This window comes from Hippopotamus amphibius, chromosome 3 (assembly GCF_030028045.1).
Source record: "Hippopotamus amphibius kiboko isolate mHipAmp2 chromosome 3, mHipAmp2.hap2, whole genome shotgun sequence".
In the NCBI taxonomy this organism is placed as follows: Eukaryota; Metazoa; Chordata; class Mammalia; order Artiodactyla; family Hippopotamidae; genus Hippopotamus; species Hippopotamus amphibius.
Genome location: NC_080188.1, coordinates 144,263,765 through 144,286,262, shown reverse-complemented (window position 1 = coordinate 144,286,262; position 22,498 = coordinate 144,263,765). Strand labels below are relative to the sequence as shown.

The following is a 22,498-nucleotide window of genomic DNA, read 5'->3' as shown; positions in this document are numbered from 1 at the left end:
TACAGTAAGCTTGAAATTTAATTAATGGTGCTGCAATGAACTGAGGACACCATCCGTGATTATGTTTTCCTGCATGAGAATAGTGATTTGTATACAATTACTTTACTTGTATTCCTGAACTTTAATCATATATGTTGCCTATAAATTGGAGACGCATTTGCTGAATGTTAAACAGTCAAAAATTCTGATACTTTTTTGTCGGACTTTTTCCTCTTTAAACAGGGATGCAGGGAGAAGCTTTGATAGAATAGAATCTGACTTCTTGTCCATTGATGAGAAAACACAGATTGCAGTAACCACTTCTACTCTCGTGAGACAATCACAACACACTGTGGCAGCCAAGTCTGTTGCATAGTTTTTACAGCTTAATTTTTTTCCAATTGAAGTATAGTATATTACAATATTATATTAGTTTCGGGATCACAGCTTAATTTTGGACACGCTTTCATGAGTCTGTAAGTGATAGTGTGGTACTGTTGGGTTGTCCATATTTGTATTCAGCAAAAAGCATATGCACATTGGTGTAGTGCCTCTGAATTAACATTGGGCATTCTTGTTTTTATGATCTAGGCAAGATAGAAAATTCTAATTAATTTTTTAAAGATAGTATTAAATAGTGGTGTCTTTGACATCAGCTTTTTATTTGTAAAGAATATTGTGACATTGCTTTATTAACCCATTAAAAATTCGTGAGGTAGATGGTCTCATAATCTAAAAGAGGAAAAACCACAGTAAACTAAAAAAGGTACTATATTACATGATCCTAGGGAAACAAAAATGAATGATTCAAAATTGTTGACCTTAAGGGGCCGTTGTGTACAGAAGATAAGCCGTGGTCAGAAATATATGCAAGGCAATGTAAGTACCATAAATGGTACAGAATGGTAATTAGGAAGTGGAATAGGCAAATATAGCATGCTACTCATGTAAGATACCAGATATAACTTCTTTAAGGTAGACCTTCTATTTCTGTAGGCTTTTGCAATTTCTGAGATGATTCATGTGAGGAAACAAATGACTTCTGTTTTCTGGAAATATTCAGTGATATTTGGCTCTGAAAGCCATTCATGTAGGAAGAAATGTATTTTTATTAAGGAGTTTCCTGTGCAAATATTGTCCTGATCTTTACTGTGATAATACTATTTAATATACGAAAAACAAAGAATTACCTTTTCTTATTCAGATTTAATTAAAGTCACTGGTTTCCATGGATTTAACATTTTCCTTAAGTCTTAGGATCACACATCCCCAATTTGAAGATATTGACTGGATGAGTGATGTTAATTCCTGGGAAACAGGCCTCTAGTGTCTTCCGCAGATATTACTAGGGAATGACCTTATGTTCATAGAGGTAGGGTGGATTTTTGCATACCTCTGTTGTGTATACCAAATAATCTTGCAGTGGCTTTCCATTACTCTTAGGATAGAGTACAGGCTTCTTTCATGAGCTGGCCCCTCTTGACTCTGCATTAGCTATTAAAACACACTCTCCCCTGCTTCAGGTCCTTGCACCTTCTGTTCCTTCTTTCACCACAATGGGACTTACTGTTTTCAAAGACACTTTAAAATTATAATTTCTGGACTCTATAAATAAATTTGGCACAACCAAAGTTAGTGACAATCATAATACAGTGACACTTTCTAGCAATTTTATTTACACATGAAGATCAAATTATTCAGTGTCTCCTTCTGCTGGAGGCCAAAAGATATATGCATACATACATTTTAAAATGCACCCTACAGTCTTATTAATCTGGATTTAGATGTGATAGATAAACAGCTCTCAAGTATATTTAATACAATTGTAGTATTATTTAAATGAATAGATGTTTGAGACTCTAGGGTTTTGTTCTTAGGAAGCTGTAACTTTTTCTGCTCCAAAGGGATACTATTCTTTTGGGAAGTCAGCTTGAATTATATCTTTTCCCTCCTAAGTAGGTACTTTTGCCTCAGATTGGTTAGTAAAGTTTTATTTTCAAGTATCATAACTCAGACAAGAGCTAGGTTTTCAGGACTCTGATATTTCCACGTTGTCAATTAGTCCAGCAGTTATTTCTCTGCCAGTATTTATCCTGTTATTCATTAAAGTATGAATTTGAACAGGTGTCATTTAAAACTTCCCACGAGTATTGTGCATTTTATCTTCCTGTGAATAGTGATCCTATGGTCCCTGCAGCCAGCCCGTGGAATCTTTTTTTTAATTTAATTTATTTTTATTTTATTTTATTTTATTTTATTTTATTTTATTTTATTTTATTTTATTTTATTTTATTTTATTTTATGATTGATTGGCTGCATTGGGTCTTTGTTGCTGTGCACGGGCTTTCTCTACTTGTGGCGAGAGGGGGCTACTCTTCCTTGTGGTGCACGGGCTCCTCGTTGCCGTGGCTTGTCTTGTGGAGCATGGGCTCTAGGTGCGCGGGCTTCAGTAGTTGCAGCACATGGGCTCAATAGTTGTGGCTCATGGGCTCTAGAGTGCAGGCTCAGTAGTTGTGGTGCATGAGCTTAGTTGCTCCATGGCATGTGGGATCTTCCTGGAGCAGGGATCAAACCCGTGTCTCCTGCATTGGCAGGCAGATTCTTAACCACTGCGCCACCAAGGGAGTCCCCAGCGTGTGGAATCTTGATTTGCTTAAAAACAAGTTTAGCATAAGGTTGTTGCCAGAGGAGATACAACCAGATTGCCTTTCCAAAGACCTCTCTGTTTTCTAGAGTCACCCCTTCCTTTAACAGTTCTCTTGTACCATGCCTTTGGTCATGAGGCTTGGGAAAATAACTTGCCTTCACCTGAATTTCTTCATACTGGAAATTGGCTATGGACCAGGCTTTTTCCTTGCTTTTTAAAGAGTTGATTTTTTTCCCCTAGAAGCTTGTGGGATCCCAACCTTATAGTCCATTAAAAACTTCAGCTAGAGAGTTCCTGGGTATTCTGGGATTTCTTTATATTATACTGAACAAGGGTTTATAGGAACCCCCACTTACCCATCCACATAAAGTTTATTTTTTAGTTGAAGACAGTTTTATTTCCTTGAGTTTTGTTTATTTCTGGTCTTGTATATATCTCCTGTTTCTTTATTATAAAATTATGTACAGATTTGTGCATTCTCATATTTATTGTCTCCCATTTGCGTTGTTTAGATGGATTGCTATATGTAAAGTCACATTGATTCTGCAGAACTCCGACTTAGTTAAACAGATTCCTCAATCAGCTGCAGTGTGCCAAGTACCATACTGGTTGCTGGTAGTGGGAAGATGAGTATGGCACAGATAATACCTTTGAGCATCTTGAAGCCTAGTGAGGCAGACAGCTGACTCTAATACATAGTATAAAGTAACAATTCAGCAATCACACAATAAATTGGAAAGACCTCAGGCTCCACTGGTTTTGGCATTTTACATTGTGTTTCCTTCTGAGCTCTGGCTCCTGTTGAAGTTTTCTTTTTCCCCTCCCCCTGTTTTGTTTTTAAATAACAATGTATCGCTGCTGCTTTTGTAGTTCATGTTTAGAGGATGAGTAGTAAAAGACTTAAGATTTAACTTGGAAAATGTCTAATGAAGAAAGTAAAATAACATAGGCTTGTAGGTTGAACCAAAATATTATAAGAATATCATTCAAAATGTGATAAGTATTTTGTGCACAGTTTCCCAGAAAAAGAAGTTCTTTATTGAGTAACATCTATGGATTCTTTTTTTGTTGTTGTTGTTGTTTTTCTTTTGGCACACGGGCTTAGTTGCTTGCTCCACGGCATGTGGGATCTTCCTGGAGCTGGGATCGAACCCGTGACCTCTGCATTGGCAGGCGGATTCTTAACCACTGCGCCACCTAGGAAGCCCCTATGGATTCTTAAAGTGGGAATATGGCACTCCTAATTTAAAGTTTCCTTAATTTTTATAAATTTGACAACATAGGTGATGGCTTTTTCCATTTGCTTTTTGTTTGTCTGAATATACTGATGTTTCGTCTAAATAATATACCCTCAAGATTGAATTGTCATACCAAATTTAGGCCTACTAATTATTAGACATATTTTTAAAGGTTAGTGAAATAGGGATACATATTGTTGTGGATATAATTGCATTTCAGAGACTGAAGTTAATGATGTTTAGTTTGTAGGACAAGTTTATTTTTATGTCCTTGCTGACAGCCTACACCAGTAACTTTATTTATATTTAATTCTATTTCATAAGCCCCATGTGAGGTAAACAAACTTAATTTATTATATATTCAACAAAACTATTCTTTTCATAAAATTTTACTTGTTTTTGAGTTTCAAAAAGTAAATGTGGACATCTTTGTCATTTAATTGCTAGCTGTCCTGGGTTGTTTTAGATAGAAGCTGCTTCTTGGTTTCACTAATGAGGTATCATGACTTACTGTGCAGAGAAAATGAGAAGGGCAAGGGTTCCCAGGGAGAAGGAGACCGCTGTCTGGGCTTAACTAGGACACGCCTAGTTTTCCATGAACCATCCTGAATGGATATGTGGTCAGAGTCATGACCTAAGAAATGCCTTTGATTTTTGATTCCTCCTGAAAAACAACCTGATGGCAGAGGAACCTTCCCAGACCTTTGGAAAGGACATCCAGGTGCTGGCTCTGCAGTCCTTCCAGACACTTGGGGTCACGCTGGTATTATTAATCGAGTCACTTCCTTCATTGTGTACATCCAGTTCTCTCGTCAGAACCTAGAGCCAGTTGGAGCTCCACCCGACAAGAACTGCTCTTGGCAGTAGACCTCGAATTTCCAGCACAGCATTTTGTTTTTCAAGCGAAAAATTGTTTTCTGATTAAAAAGTTGTGTGCTTATTATAAAAGTTTAAGCATTACAGAAAATCATAAAGAGGAAAGTAAAAATACCTAAAATCCCACCATCCAGAGGTAATCACCTTTAATATTTTCCATAATAGAGAAGTAATAGAATAGGCATTGAGATATTTTTCAAATTTATGTTATAAACAATTCCAAGATGAAGACCACAAGCAGGATATGGCCCTTTTTTTTTTCATTAACAGCTTTATTGAGCTGTACTTCATATACCATACAGTTTACCCATTTAAAGTATACAATTCAGTGGTTTTTAGGGTATTCATACACAGTCAGTTTTAGAACATTTTCATCATGTTAGAAAGAAGCCTTGTACCCCTAAGCCATTTTCGCCACTCCCACCCTTACCCCACCCCCATTCCTTCATACCTCCCAGCTCCTGGCGACCACTAATCTGCTTTCTGCCTCTATGGATTTGCCTATTCTGTACATTTCATATAAATTGAATCCTACAATATGTGATCTTTTGTGACTGGCTTCTTTTACTTCGTGTAATTTTTTTTTGAAAGCTCTTTATTGGAATATAGTTGCTTTACACTGCTGTGCCAGTTTTTGAGGTTAGTGTAAGTTTTTCAAGGTTCATATATTTTGTAGCATGTAAATGTATGGCAGTTTAAAAAGTAAATCATTATAAAAAAAGCATGTATTCGTGTATCTAGGCATACTTTCTTATTTTAACAATTGATTTTTGTATGTTAAAGTTGGAGTATGGTATACAGTGAAAGTAATGACTAATTCTTAACATTTTTTAAAATGAGGTTATAAAGTGGAACGTCTTTCTCATAGTCTTTTGTTTAAAAAAGTCAGCATTTTAAAACTTGGTAAATTGCATAAGGTAGGAGTACGTGTAGTGGTTTTCTCTGCCAGATTGAATGTAAACAGAGATGAATGCTTGGCCATTTGTGAAATCTCGGAAGTTTATTCTCTTGGTCCCCAGGCTCAGTGTTCTTGCCCAGTGTTGTTCTTTCTTCGCTTTTTCCCCATATCCAAGAGCATTAGCTTAGAACTTCATACTTTTTTGGTTCTCAACTCTTTTTCTCTTACAAAAGTATGAAAGAACAGACATGGTCTTTGAACATTTCTGTGTTATACTTTTAGGATGAAAACACTTTTCTCAGTTAAAAGAATTTCTCCTCTTTACATGTGGATAAGGGAGCGAAATTTCATGAGTTTCCTTAAAAATGATCTGAGGTGGCCTCCTCCCCCCAGTGAGCCTGGCCCATGGGGTTGGGTGTCTTTATCACTTCCTCCCAAACTTTCATTTTGCAGAATGTCACACATCTATTTTCTCTCTGTCTCCCGCTTTCTCTCTTGTCTGAATATAAGTTTGCACCACGTTGCCCAATTTTAACGTACTAAAACTTTTCTCCTAAGTCTCTAGACAGATTCTTTGTGTTTCTTAGAAAACTTGGTATTACCCAGTTTTATATTTATACTTTTTATTTCCTTTCAAATTTTTCGAAGTGGATAATTGGGAAAAAACATGTTTAATTATAAAACTTGAAATAGGAAATAAGAATTCCTTTTGAAGGAGGGAGAAATAATTATGTTAGTTGTCTGGAGGCTAATAGTAACTCCAGTTGAGCATTGACTGCCAGAAAGTTCCAATTAGTACAAAAAGGAAGCATACTGTTTGACCAAGAAAAGAATATCACAGGCAGAAGGCATGTGCATGTGTCAAAAAAGGCCCTGCAGAGGGAGGAGCACATAGCTTATTTGAAAATTAAAAGACCCATGTACCTGGAGTGTGGAGAGTAACAAAGTATGAATTGGATGAGTTAGGCCACAATCACGTCATGGGGAGAAAGCACGGGAGTTTGGTATTTATCTTAAGATCAGTGGGAAGATATTGAAGAGATTTTCCTAAAGAAGGTGATTTGGTCTGGTTTAGTTGTTAAATTATCACTGGCTGCTGCGGGGAAGGGGGGGGTACAAAGATCAGAATGGACAGCTTAATTAGGTGATGCTATTTAATAATCTAGGCTGGGGCTTCCTAGGTGGCACAGTGGTAAAGAACCTGCCTGCCAGTGCAGGGGACACGGGTTCGATCCCTGCCCCAGGAAGATCCCACATGCCTCGAAGCAACTAAGCCTGTGCGCCACAGCTATTGAGCCCATGTGCCGCAACTACTGAAGCCCACGCGCCTAGAGCCCGTGCTCCACAACCAGAGAAGCCACAGCATTGAGGAGCCCGCGCACTACAACGAAGAATAGCCCCCACTCACCGCAACTAAAAGAAAGCTCCTGCACAGCAAAAAAGAACCAACACAGCCAATAAAATAAATAAATAAATAAATTTATAAAAAAAATAAATAATCTAAGCTGGTGGTCCCTTAATTTTTGAGCTTATCTTCTAATGCATGTGTGTTCATAGTTTATGTATATGTTTGGTATTGAGATATTGCATGCATTATAAAACAAAAAAAATAGAAAAGTAAAAAGGATGAGAAAAACATTAACAGAAGTAGAAGCACTACTATTTTCTTTCCCACCCCAGTGTATGTTTAGCATTCTAGGATATACCCCACTTTGAAAACCAAGAGATTGTGGAACATGAACAGTGACAATGGAGATAGTCTGGAGAGAGAAATGAGGAAATTGCAGTAACAAGACTTTGGAAATAGGTTAGATAGTAATAATAGAAGGAAAGGGTGAGGAGGACCTTAGATTTCTGGTTTGCATAACTGAATAGATAACAGCGCTGGTTAGAGAATTCACGAATACTCTAGTAATAAGCTAATCATCTTTGTTAAAGTGCATTCTACCTGAATGTGGTGTTTTCTCTGAGCATATACTTACTTACTAATGTCTTAATAACGAAGGATGGGGGTGGGGATGGTAACGTAATTTGATGGACAAGTCTTGATTTATGCTGAGGAATAAGGAGCAGAGAAATGAATGTGGGACACCGGTTACTCTTACCTTTAGAAGTGTTAGGACAGGATTGGTAAGTTATAGACCCCTCAACTTCTGTTAGACTCTTCTAGTTTCTTTAGCTGGAGGCAGTCACTTCACATCTAAAAATAAATGGCTTACAAAACAGATGTTGGACTGGGCCATTGCCAGTCAAGCCTAATCAATTATCAGCAATTTATCAACTGTTACCAGTCATTTTCATACTTGCTTAGAAGGTAATAAAATGCGTGAGACCTTAAGTTGGGGAAGAATTAAAGAAATGAAGAGGGACGGGGGAACCCAGTCATATGAACAATTTTGCCTAAGATTCAATAATGGAAAAAAAGAGAGAGCAGTTCTGTATGATGGTGTTTTTTCACATGTGGCTATAGGTGCATGATGCCTCATTTTTTGAGATATATAAAGATTTTCCTTTGTTGAAAACTGCGTACATTTTAAAACAAAATTTGAAATTCTTTTGAAAGTGTTTTAAAATGCCACTTTAAAAATATCATCACTTTGAATAAAATTTATTATTTGTAATTCTCATATCTTTTTACCTTTTTCCTCCCAGTTTTATTGAAGTATAATTGACAAAATTATAAGATGTTTAAAGTGTACATCATGATGATTTGATATAAATTGTGAAAGGATTTCTTCCATCTGGTTAATTAATACATCTGTCACATGTATCTTTTTGGTTTGGTTGATTGGTTGTTTTGTTTTGGTAAGAACATTTATGTTCTATTCTCTTAGCAAATTTCAGTTATACAGTACGGTGTTATCAACTATGGTATCAACTATGTTTTATGTTAGATCTTCAGTCTTTATTCATTTTATAGCTGAAAATGTGTACCCTTTTACCAGCCTCTCTATTTCCCCTACCCCCCAACCCCTGGCAACCACTTTTCTACTCTCTGTTTGTGTGAGTTTAGCTTTTTTAGGTTCTACATCCAGGTGATTCTATGCAGTCTTTGTCTTTTCTCTGTCTGGCTTATTTCATTTAGCATAATGCCCTCAAAGTCCATCCATATTGCTGCAAATAGCAGCATATCCTTTTTCCTATGGCTGAATAATATTACAGTGCATCTTTTTTTATCCATTCATCTGTCGATGGACACTTAGGTTGTTTCATATCTTGACTATTGTGAATAATGCAGCACTGAACATGGGAATGCAGATAGTTCTTCAATATCCTGTTTTCAGTTTCTTTGGGTATATACCCAGAAGTGGGATTGCTGGATCATATGGTAGTTCTATTTTTAGTTTTTTGAGGAATCTCTATACTTTTATTCATAGTGGCTACACCAGTTTATACCCCATGGTACCTGTTTTTTGAACACAGGCAACCATACCACTGCAGTGTCTTCTTCCATTCTATTCTAGATACCTTAGAACAAACACAAACACATTTGCTTTCATGCCCTCTCAAAAATGGTTATAGTAGAATTTTGCAGTCATGAGGATAATACCTGGGGCCCTAATGATGGTCAGAAGTATAAACACTGCTAATTTGGATGCTGGTGCTGTGCTCACTCAACAGACCAGCTTTCCAGAGAGCACAAATCAAATTAAAACCAGCTTTAGGCAGACATTATCTCATTTAATCCTCAGAAAAAATGCTGAGATGGGTAGTATCCTCATTACACATTGCTTTGAGATTAACTGTTGATAGTGGAAAGTCTAATGTTAAAAATGTGAATGCCAAGGGTCTACTATAGTAATTATATATTGCAATAAAATACAGTCATACTGATCAAATGACAGCCTGTCATTTTCTCCTATGAGTATCTCACCCAAGGCTTCTATGTTTCCCTGCTTGTACAAAATACCTAACGATAAACGATGTTAAAAGGCGGGGACAGCCTGAGGGATAGCTGTTTTACAGACTGTATTAGAAATGAACGAACAACCATGACAAGACTATTTCAAGGTCAGAATAGCTCAGAGACGGTCTTTTTTCTTTTCTAGAAGTATAATGTAGATGTTAAGTTTTGCCTTATTGACACATCTTAACCTCCTCAGTTCATGCTTTCCTCTAGTGTCCATCCTTATTTCTCTCAGCCCTAAGCCTATTTTAATACATTGGTTTAAAGAGAAGTGTCCTTTTTTTTTTTAACTGAATGTACTCAGTCTGAATACTGAACATTCTTTTCCCATATTCCATCCTCCTCCTTCGACTGAGTGAAGAAAGAGTTAACAGCATCAGTATTAAGCAGGAAGTGCTGTTAGCCTTATGCATATGATGGAATGAATAATTTAGTATCTTTGGGAAATGCAAACTGCAGTAGAACTCAAGCAACCTTATCAGAATTTAGATCAGTATTTTAGTGGGTGGTATGAAGTAAAAGTCAGTAGAGAGAGGATGTTTAAAGATACCAAGTGCAAGAATGTTGCATAATAGTTTAAACTGTGGCACGATTGGGGGTTTTGGGTCCTATGCGGTAATAATGTTTTACCTGCATTCTGACAAATGTCAGATGACTTTTTGCCAAAATGATCGGTAATGGAATGTGGCAGTTTCTTTGCTGTCAGAGACGAGATAATTTCTCAGGTTTTTCCTGTAAGTTTTTAATATTTTCCTTATTTTTTTTCCTCCTTTAAATATGAATGAAATGAACTGAAGGGTAAAACCTGAAGACTAGGCATGTTTACTTAATAAAGGCTTTATAGAAGTAGTCATTTACAAACATCGGTAAGAGATTTTTTTTTTAAAGTTTAAACTTAAAATATAATTATTGAAGATTTTCTAAATTGTTTATCATCTTTGGCATGATCTGATTAGGCTAGTAGACATTTTATATGTATGCCTGTAGTCTTTTTTATGTCATTGCTGTAAATATTGTGCATGCGACTTTAATAATAATTGATTGGGTGGGTGGAAGTACTTAGGAAAGGTGACATTCATCAGTCTTATTTTGTTTGTGTGTGAAAATATCTACTGTATTTACTATCTTCAAAGCAAGTTTTAAATTTAATTGGATTATATTAAATCTAATTTCTAAAAATGATAAATTCTCGATTATTTAAGATTCATTACCATTTTCAGGTGCGCATTCTTTAAATTGGTTTGGTTCTGATTCTATGCAAACATTTTTAGTTAGCATAAATTGTATTATTTTAGAGAATACAGTTTCAAGAGAAATCTAAAATACTGTCTTGTTTGCCTTTATGTAGTCTTTAAGTCAATATATTTTTAACTTGTTCATTGTTTCTTGACTAATACTAATGGAAAGAGAAAATCTTTCCCATGCTGAAAAGAATTTCTTTAGTGTTTTATAGAAAAGTTATTGATGTAAAGTTTTGAATGTCACTAATGTAAAACTTAAAAAGAAATTTAATTTTGTTTTTCCCACCCCAGTGTTGTGTCACCTTGCTTTTGTATAAAAGCCCTTCCCCTTTTCATAAATTATCATCTCCTTCTCATTGAATTTTTTCACTTTTAAGAGAATTTACTTCATTAATACTTCAGGTAAATTTTAGTGTAGATAGCTTAAATATTAAGTGGCTTTTTGATGTGGCCACACATTTTTAATAAGATTTTGTCAAATATGTATGCATATATATACATATTGAAGAAAAAGGAAAAAATGTGGCTTGATCAAACAATGAGCAGTTTTAATCTTATTTTACATCAATGGATATATAATACTTTAATTGCTGGAGGCTGTTTAAAAATGGCTTTGGTCTTTTTCACCTAGTAGAGAAGAGTTCATCTTATGTTAAGCTAATCTTAAGCATTTCACTTAAATTTTTTTCAGCTGCAAATTCTTTTAAATGAACAATACTAAAAGAGGGTAGCTATCATGAAATTAGCTAATGGCCATAGATCTGACTTCCTGTATCTCAGATCCACTTAACTTTTTAAGATAATTGTAAAATGCAAATCGATTGCATTCTCTGATTGTGTAACTCAGGAACTAATTAAGCTGTAAGTGCATCATTTGATCTGTGGCTCATTATAGGGTTTTTCCACAAATAAGGTTACATATAAATTTTTTTTTAAAAGTTTATGTTAAAGAGGATACGTTTTTATTAAATTACAGAGTTTCCAGAATGAGGATCTAGCTAGGACGTATGTATAATACGTTTTGAACCTTTCAAAGCACCTTTTAGTTTATGTGAAGTTCTTCAGATGGCCCCATTGTCCTTTGAAGCTTCTAACACCAAGGTGTCTGTTGCAGCCCAGAGCAAGGTTACTGCTACCCAGGACAGCACTAATTTGCGATGTATTTTCTGTGGTAAGCAACATTATGTTTACATTACTTTTTCAAGCTGTGGTACATACTACTTGCGCATTTCCATAACTTTTGTTTCCTTAGGCCATGGTCTGGTTTGTGGTATTTGGGATATACAGCAAGCTACTGTTTTATGTTGTATTTGTTGTGGTTCATGTAGGTGATTTGGTCAGCTTTTGAGTTGGCTTCTTAGTGAGGATTTAGTTAGAATTAGGATCTCAGAACTAATTCTTGTTCACTTCTTCCAACACAAATAAGAGGGGTTTTTGTTTTTTAATTATTTTGTTTGAAAGCAGTCTTTTAAATTAGAATTTAAGGGGAAAAGTTATACTCATCTTAATGTAATTTGGGGAATGTAAATGATTTATTGGAAGGGAGCTTTTGCTTAACTTGAATTAATTTTCAGGTGTACATGTTGTGAGGCAGATGTGAGTTCTTACTTGCTTTGATAGGTTGATTTCTGATCGACAGCCTCCTTTATTCAGTAGGTTAGATATCTGTGGCTTGGGGGTGAATTTAGGCTTATAGAGTGTTTTCTTTCACTCTCACGCTCATATACACATGTGTGCACATATATGTGTTGTTTGCATGGACAAACTGGTTATGTCACTTAGCCATTTCACATTACAGTTAATCAGGTATATGCATAGCCTTCTCCTTACACTAGGATGTATCTATATATATATATGTACACATGTACACACACACGTCTGAATTCTTTTTGTTCTCATTTGATCCTAAAACTTTCTGATTTGAGAACCCAAGGTCAAAAAGTGACTTTTAAATCTTAGAGTCTTTTTTTTTTTGACTCATATATACCTTTTTGACTACTGTATACCTTGACTGACCAGATTATTTTTGAGAGATAAAATGATATATACTACTAAAATTTTATATAAACAGTTCAGCTGTGTATATGTACTTTATCCATGTGACTCAGCTTTTGATATGATCCTTCAGTATTGCTAATATTGTTTCTTTACCTATAAAGAGAATTGTTTTAAAATTGATATACTTGCTGGTTTAGGCAAAGAAGTATGTGTTATAAATTTCCAAAAATGAAAATTCTAATGCATTTCTTAATCACCTGAGGTTTTATTTTACGATCGCTCCAGGTGACAATTAACAGCAATGAGCCTGTCGTTGGGCTCTTTATAAAACTCCGCACTCCTTCTCAGATTCCTTAATTAATCATTGCAGATTAAATGTTTAACTAGTAACTTTTATTTCTGATTTTTCTGCCTCCTCCTGGGGGTTCTTCCAAGCCATCTTTTTAACTAGCCATGAGTGATTGTTCGTGTTTGTGTTATTAGGACACTTTGTAGCTCTTTTCGAAAACCTATTTGATGTTCTATACTTCGCTGCTTAATATGTGGAGTTCCACATGCAGAATAAGAGATAGAGTCTACCCAATTGCAGAGAAAAGATTGATTTGGCCTTCATAAAGGTGAATTTTTTAAGTTGTAAAATAATGTGTTAAAAAGCAGATATCCCCCAGTATTACGTTTAATTGATTTAACTGTATACAAACAATATAATTACCACATTTCTAAGTTTAAACTTGATTGTATTGTGTATAATAACTCGTATTTGTCTTTTAGTCTTGTGTTTTAAATAGTCTGTGGCTAAGTGTGAAACTAGAGCTGTGAAAATTAAAATGTGACAGTAAATGAAATGTGCTTTAGCCAAAACTCATTATTGAAGTCAAGACTGAAATGCCATTCATTCCTGGTTTAGAGAGACATTCTATTCTGATTTCCATCATTTATAAGATACCATATCAGTGACATGGACACGTTTTCTTTACTAGAAACACGTGATTTATATACTTTGCTGTAGGAATTCTAGCCAGGACAAATTAAGACCAATCATTGTCTTTGGCTGTGATAATAGAACAGAGAAAACTAACCCTCATATAGCTACTGTTCTTTATGATACTATAGCAGGAACAAAGCAGGTTCACTTGTCTCTTCTTTTTTCCCCTAAAAGGACTGTTAACCACCCTGTGATGCTCATAAAGTATTGTTACTTACCCACTGGTTAGGAAAGTACCTTTTTTTGCATTCTGTGAGAACACACATTCTCATGTAGGCATACGACCTATGTGAAGTAACTATTAGTTTTATTCCAGAAAATACAGTGGCAGCTGACAGCCTTGCCTGATCTTAATTGCTGCTTCATGTTGTGTGTGGTGTCTTTGGTATAATTTACCAATTGTATAACCCAGTAGAATGTTTGACAAGGAGGAAGAATGTAGTTGAGTACCTAAAGTTCATATTTTACCTAGAACTTTTATTTAATGCTCACAGTATATTTATATTATTTCTTAAATGCACATGAATTTCAATGTGCTTATTATTGTGAGTTGACAATATTGATGAAAAAGACAAAATAACCAGATTAAATATGGATGTGAGAAAAAATGCCATGGGGAAGGCATCTCCTCTTTTGACCCCGCATTAAAGAAGGTGTTTGGGAAGACAAATAACCCATTATCACCAAGAACCATGTAGAAGAGAATTTTAAGAGTTGTTCAGTTTTCCTGGCTTCCTTCCATTTCAGAAGAATCTTCCTTGTAGTAAACTATTTTTATAATTAATAACAGCAGCCAGAAAATATTGCCTTCATTTTAAAAACCTTCTTTTAAACAAGTGTGCTGAATAAACTTTTAAATTAAAAAAAAATCCAAAATAGTTTTTCTAAATAGTTAGAAGAGACCTTTCTCACATTCAGATTTTTTTGTGAGTTATATCAAACTGGTTAGTTTCATTTAGAAAAAAAAAAACCTTTAAATAAAATCAGTAGGATTGAGTTGAAATTTTGACATCTTTCTCTTGAGTTTATGTTTTTGAGTTAAAAACTTACATCGAGAGATTTTAATTGCTGAATTTAACCTATTAATGTGTTGCTGAGCTACAGTGCCTGCGGTAGATGTGAGTTAGTAGGATCCAGTTCTTTGAGATCGATGCCAAGCAGATCTAACCTACTGACATTCACCTGCTTATTCGAGTAGCATGAGGTTTTAACTTAAATACACAAACATCGTTTTGAAAACTAGTTAAACCATGATGGTCTTGTGAGTTGCCCATGCTAAATGCTCACATTTAATATTTCTGGATAAATATAACTTCGGAAAACACCCCCTCCCCAAATACTTTATATTTTCTCAAACATATCCTCCCACCTTGTATGTCCCCCCTCCTTCTGCCAGAAGAGACAAGGAAAGTACTAAACATTAGGGTATGGCTTAATATGACAGTCTGTTTTTATATCATTATGTTAATATCTGAAAGGAGGAAAGAATTCCAGTCTGTTTACTAGACACGTTACATATTTTCATTTATGCAAACATTTAAGTGCATTTTTAATTTTAAAAGCTTTTTGATTTTTTTGTTGTTGCTGTTGCTGATTACATGGAATTAATATATTTTTATATTTCCTTTATGTGACTTAAAATAGCAGACTCTTTTTAGGAAATCTATGAAATATCACTGCAGTTGTCATCTAATTTGTCTTTAGAGGACAAATTAAATGATTAATCTAAAAACATGTGTAAAGAGATGAGGAAAAAAATTAGTAGGTAAGTTCAGATCAAATTATTTGTTTTTCTACACTTGGGATATACAAGTACTGTATTATATTCTAATGAACCTTATCCTTCTCTTTGTGAAATCTTCTCCACTAGTATAAAATAGATACTTTGTGCTGTTAACTCATAGATTGTAAGAATTTGCCTTAGCACATAAAAGCATTTATTTATTGATTGTTTTTTATACTAGTGGTCTACAAAACACTTTCAAAATATCTGCTAGGGGCTTTTGCTGGCACACTAGAATTCACAAATATGTACAGCATATCATTACTCATATTTCTCTCCACAAGTGGAAGATAACTACTGTTTCTTTATTTTCTTGATTACTGGATTAGAGTTCAAGATTGTTTTATTGTAACTATAGGCATTGTATATTAGGTCCAGTATTTTATTTATCTCATTTTATGACACAATTTTTATATCCAGTGACATTAAAATGTCCCATTATTTAGTGGCCTTCTTTATGAGATGCTAAAAATGGGTCTGCATTTTATATGACGTGGGAATGAATGGTCATTAGTTTCTCATGACAGAACCATGTTGGTTTGAATATAGGTTTTTTTGTTTTGTTTTCTGTTTTTTTTTTTTACCCCAAATGAAAAGTTATTAAGATTACCTGTGTTGCATTAAAAATTCAGAGAAGTAGGTTTTGTGTATGGAAGTTTAGCAGATGTTTGTTTTCACCAGTGCTGGAAATGCCAGGCCATTAAATAAGAGTGGCAACTTAAAGTGGGCAAATTTGGTAAATGCATTATCATGCATCAGTCTAGTAATAAGGTTCTCATGCTCTCTCTCTCCTGTTTTTCATTTCCAGTGTTCTATTTAGGTGAGTTTTTGAATTCTGATTTTTCATTTAAGTTCTCCCTCTCCACTTCATGAATAAGTACCCCAAAGAGAATGTCTCATTGTCTTAGAAAACGTCAAGCTTAGGTGCCTATTCAGATGCTCATTGAACACTTGTTTTACTCAAGCTCTTCATATATAAATGTTTATTTTTCCTTTATTGTTGATGTTTTCCATTTGTTTCAAGTAAGCCTTCTGGAGATAATGACAGTATTATGTTGCAGTCTTTCATTTGCTGTGTGTTATATGAAGCTTATATTTTATTTTGCTAAACAAAAAGAAGATACATTTGTAAATATGTGATGGTTTTATGTTATTCTCATGATTTTATCTCCTCTATCCAGCGCAATATAAAGATAATGTTCATCTGTAATGTTTCCCTCCCTTTTTAGGGCCAACATTGCCTAGACAAAATTCACAACTACCTGCTCAAGTTCAGAATGGCCCATCACAAGAAGAATTGGAAATTCAGAGAAGGTAAATTCACAAGTTATTATTTGCACTTTTTCTTTCTACTACAGAAGACCAATCTGTGAACATCTGATATTGAAAGTAGATTATGTCTCATCAGCTATTTGAAAGTCTGAACTTTTATTGTTATATTAAGTTTTAGAATCACGTTAATAATCAGGTAGATTCTTGATAGGCTGGACAAAAGATGTTATAAAATTTCATATGCGCTTTTTTGGTAAAAATCATACTCGTGTGAATTTAAAATATTTTAAGTACTCTTAACATCATACAAAATGTCTTTGCACTTCAAAGAGTATTGTTTTTATAGCAGTTATAAATTGATCTGTGATCATTATGGCTGTCACATTACTAGAAAGTTGAAACAGTGTTGACTGTTTGTATAGGGCATTGAATATTGAACAGGAATTAGTTATGGAATACAGAGTCATTCTGTTTATGATTAAACTGGTTGAAATCAATAATATCTTCATGATCTCAATGCAGTTTAGAAATACATTTGAAATTATAACAGCCTCATTTAGGCGTATTTTTTTCTGAATTAACAGAGTCTCTAAATTAGAGGCTACTTTTTTTTTTAAAAAGAGCTCTTTATTGGAATGTAATTGCTTTACACTGTTCTGCCAGTTTCTGCTGTACAAAAAAGTGAATCAGCTGTATTTATACATATATTCCCATATCCCATCCCTCTCTATCCCACCCTTCTAGGTCATCACCAGTCATCGAGTTGATCTCCCTGTGTTATGCAGGAACTTTCCACTAGCTACCTATTTTACATTTGGTAGTCTGTATATACGTCAGTGCTACTCTCTCACTTCGTCCCCGCCACCGCCCACCCCCGCGCCCCGCCGTGTCCTTGAGTCCATTCTCTGTATCTACATATTTATTCTTGCCCTGCCACTGGACTCATCAGTACCATTTTTTTTAGATTCCATATATATATATGTGTTAGCATAGGGTATTTGCTTTTCTCTTTCTGGCTTTGCTCTGTATAACGGACTCTAGGTCCATCCACCTCACTACAAATAACTCAGTTTCATTTCTTTTTATGACTGAGTAATATTCCATTGCATATATGTGCCACATCTTCTTTATCCATTCGTCTGTTGATGGGCATTTAGGTTGCTTCCATGTCCTGGCTATTGTAAATAGTGCTGCAGTGAACATTGTGGTACATGTATCTTTTTGGATTATGGTTTTCTCTGGGTATATGCCCAGGAGTGGGATTGCTGGGTCATATGGTAGTTCTATTTTTAGTTTTTTAAGGACCCTCCATACTGTTTTCCATAGTGGCTGTACCAATTTACATTCCCACCAACAGTGCAGGAGAGTTCCCTTTTCTCCACACCCTCTCCAGCATTTATTTTTCCTAGATTTCTTGATGATGGCCATTCTGACTGGTGTGAGGTGATACCTCATTGTGGCTTTGACTTGCATTTCTCTAATGATTAGATGTTGAGCATCTTTTCATGTGTTTGTTAGCCATCTGAATGTCTTCTTTGGAGAAATGTCTATTTAGGTCTTCTGCCCATTTGTGGATTGGGTTGCTTGCTTTTTTGATACTGAGCTGCATAAGCTTCTTATATATTTTGGAGATTAATCCTTTGTCCATTGCTTCATTGGCAAGTATTTTCTCCTATCCTGAGGGTTGTCTTCTTGTCTTGTTTATGGTTTCTTTTGCTGTGCAAAAGCTTTTAAGTTTCATGAGGTCCCATTTGTTTATTTTTGTTTTTATTTGCATTATTCTAGGAGGGAATAAAGGATCAAAAAGGATCTTGCTTTGATTTATGTCATAAGAGTATTCTGCCTATGTTTTCCCCTAAGAGTTTTATAGTGTCTGGCCTTATGTTTAGCTGTTTAATCCATTTTGAGTTTATTTTTGTCTATGGTGTTAGGAAGTGTTCTAATTTCATTCTTTTACATGTATTCTTTTACATTCTTTACATGTCGAATTTTCCCAGCACCACTTATTAAAGAGACTGTCTTTTCTCTATTGTATATTCTCGTAGTGGTTACTTTATAACAAAATAGTTTTGTAAAATTCAGTTACGTTCAGTAACTAAAATTGAGCTAGTCAAACCAGGTGTCCCATTTTAAACAAATTAAAACTTTTGAGAGATGTTGATATTGCTTTTTGTTACTAGTAGGGCACCGCTGTCTTGTTCTAGAAAATTGACATCCATCTTATAGCTGGAATTTTCCAATTGAGAGGCATTTGCTCCATGGCAGGCCAGTGTTTTTTCTTGTCACCTTTGATTTGGACCTCACATTTGAAGTGTTCTTAATATTCTTTACGTTGTCTTAATATATGTGTCATGTTTCCCTGACAGATGGTTGAAGGGATCTCTTGCTATGGTTCTGTATTGATTGCTTTGCTGTGTAACTACTTGGCTCTTGAGGAACATCCTCCGGGATCTCCCAAAATGAGTTTCGTTTTTTGCCACAGTCTATATATTTAGTTAGATCACTCTGGAAATAGCCTCCAAATTTGGTGAAACTCTTTCTGCTCTTTAGAGTGATGCTGCAACAGATGTAAATAAAAATAAGTTTCTGTAGAAATAAGGAAAGTTTAAGGAATATAATCATTTATTTCAGTTCCATACTGGGAGTTTTAAACATACTAGAATAATTCCAAGAGTTAGGAGCTGTATGCTGTCTCTCACACACACAAACAGAAAAGTAATTAATAAAATATGATCATAGTTTTACTGAGAGTGACACATTTGTAGAAAACTAGGAAGAACGAGGAGAAAACCCTGAACGTGATAATCTCTGGTAATCTAGAGCAGGCAAGCAAGTAATCCCAGACACAGTTGCTGGAGGCCAGGACAGTACAGAATAGAAACAAATCTGCTGGTACTGCCTGCTTGTTAAGGGTCACAAGTGGGTCATCCGCTTCACAGAGGGTTGTCAAGAACTTGCAGCATGCAATTTTAGTTGAAAACGAGTATTGAGTGAATTTTTAGTAATTGTTAAGAGAACTCCATGCCTCATGTATATTCTTTCACATTTCGAAGTGTTCATCTGGACTTGAGGTTTTTCTCTTTGTATGTAAGTAGATACTTAAGGGTTTGAAAATTGAAGATGTTTATATTACTTATTTGTGTTTTTGTTTTTTTATATTACTTATTTAGTTGAAGAGTTTTTTTTTTAATTTATTTTAATTTTTTAAATTTTTTGACTGTGTTGGGTCTTAGTTGTGACGTGTAGGATCTTTCCTTGCCCCGTGCAGGCTTCTCTCTAGTTGTGGCACGTGGGCTCCAGAGAGTGCGGGCTCAGTAGTTGTGGTGCACAGGCTTAGTTGCCTTGCAGCATGTGGGGTCTTAGTTTCCACACCAGGGATCAAACATGCATCCCCTACACTGGAAGGCGGATTCTTAACCACTGCACCACCAGGGAAGTCCCTAGTCAGAGACTTTTAACTCAGTCATTTTGAAGAGTGACATCCAAATTTCTGAAAAATTGGTATGAATTTTAAAATTATTTTCTGTCCATAGTCATGCACAGCCTCTTCTTTCTTCTTCCACATGACACCAACTAGTTTCCTTCTCTCTCAATATTAATTTCATCTCCGTTCCTTTTCTTTACTCTTCACCTCATTTACTTTTTAATCTCATGAAATCGGCTTTGTGTCTCCACAAATCTACTGGACGTGCTGTTGCTTCCATCGTTGACTTATTCTAATTTAAATGTCTTCTCCTGGTCTACATATACCACTTCTCTTTCTTCCTTTTGATACTTTAGAGTCTCTTCTTTTTGCTAACTCTTCTCCCTTTCTGTACCTCTTCTTTTTCTTATGTATGGCTTAACATTTAGCTATCTCTCTCTTTTCTTTCTGCTCACAGTATAACCTATAAAAAATTGATGATTTGGTTGGATCTTGTAGTTTTCTTTTAACTTCTATGCTGATGGTTTCAACATCTGCGGCTCCTGATTACCCAGTGGAGATCCGGACCCGTACTTCCAGCTAAATGGAATGGTGTCAGGCATCCTTTTGACAATTTGATAGAAGTAGTGAACTACTGCCCCTTCTATCCAGTACCCCACACCCAACCCTTCAGATATGTGTGTGTGATTTTGCAGATGTGCATGCATGTCTTCCTTACATGGTCCAGAGGGTCACAGACACCCTTAATTCCAGCAATGGATCCTCAATGCGAATTCCTATTGTAGAGCTCATCCATTTGGGTGTCTTACTGATGCCTCAGTTTAAACCCTTATGATTTCATTCTTAATGTATATTCCTTTTTTCCTTTAATATTTCTCCCAAAATTTCAGCTTAGAAAGTCTATAATTATCTTCACTCATGATCTCTGAATACATTTTTTAATTTCTTTGTCTAAAAGCCTGTTGGATTTACTGTCCTGACAGTCTCATTACTAATAGCTTTCTCCAGTGTTTATTCTCTTATATACTGCTATGGTGTTTTGTTTTTTGTTTTTTTAATTTTATTTTTTGGCTGTGTTGTCTTCGTTGCTGCACGCAGGCTTTCTCTAGTTGTAGCGAATGGGGGCTACTCTTAGTTGCGGTGCATGGGGTTCTCATTGCAGTGGCTTCTCTTATCGCAGAGCACAGGCTCTAGGCATGTGGGCTTCAGTAGTTGCAGCACACGGGGTCAGTAGTTGTGGCTCATGAGCTCTAGAGCGCAGGCTGAGTAGTTGTGGCGTACGAGCTTAGTTGCTTAGTTGCTCTGCGAGGCATGTGGGATCTTCCCGGCCCAGGGATCGAACCTATGTCCCCTGCACTGGCAGACAGATTCTTAACCACTGTGCCACCAGGGAAGTCCCTCCTGCTGTAGTTTTCTGACTTCCTAGTTTTTCTGTCTTTAAGCTAGATCCCTTTCAAGTTATTCCTACTTGATTACTGCCAGATTAATTTTTCTTGAATTTTTTTGCACAAACGATGCAGGAAGGTCTAAAATGGGGGGGGGGGGAGGGGGGGCGGCACCGTAATCTGCTGCACAGTTGTGCCTTCCCCTCATATTAATCACCAGACTTGAGCACTTCCATTTCTACTTGTAGTACTTTGGATAAGTTCTTCCATAAGAATACATAAGATGTTTATGTATCTATTTCGTGATTAATCACTTTATAGAAGTACCTATTGACTCTACACTATGAAAAATGAAGAATTCTGCACTTCCCCTGCCAATTATGGGTAGTTATTATTTTTAGTCCTTCTGACCTTAGACAACATCTCTTAACGCCTCACTGTGTAAGAGGAATGCAGTAGTTCTGCACATCTCCCTATCCCCTTTCTTCCATTCTACCACCTAGTTTTGGCAGACACATCATTTTTTTTTTTACACTTTCAAGGTTTATACATTTGCAGTCTTTCTGTTACTGCCATTAAATCTTTGTGTTTATGTTAGTAGGTGATCTTTTTTCCCTCCTTCCTAGAATCCTTTTAAACCTTCTTATTAACCATGGTAGTCTGAGTTTTCACAAAGATGCGACTAGATATGTGTTTGGTTTGGGGGTCTCCTCCCATTTATTAACCTCAGTACTTAGTGGACTGTTTCCATTTGAAGGCTTATCCACAACTCCTAGATTTTTAAAAAAATTTATTTCTTTAACCATTTCCTCCTCTCTGTTTCTCCTGTTCTCTTTTTGGGAGCTCCTACAGACTGAATGCTGGG

General features: G+C 35.6%; 1 protein-coding gene across 10 annotated transcripts in view; it reads left to right on the top strand.

Moving 5' to 3' along the window:
* ENAH (ENAH actin regulator) overlaps positions 1–22,498 on the top strand; it is a 146,871-nt gene that overhangs the window by 88,608 nt on the left and 35,765 nt on the right. For 7 of the 10 annotated variants that reach the window (XM_057726211.1, XM_057726209.1, XM_057726213.1 and 4 more), the window contains exons 4-5: positions 11,901–11,957; positions 16,782–16,866. In XM_057726211.1, the coding sequence (XP_057582194.1) occupies positions 11,901–11,957; positions 16,782–16,866 (142 nt within the window). The remainder of the gene's footprint in view (positions 1–11,900; positions 11,958–16,781; positions 16,867–22,498) is intronic. The other 3 variants (XM_057726212.1, XM_057726214.1, XM_057726216.1) reach the window with 1 other exon arrangement.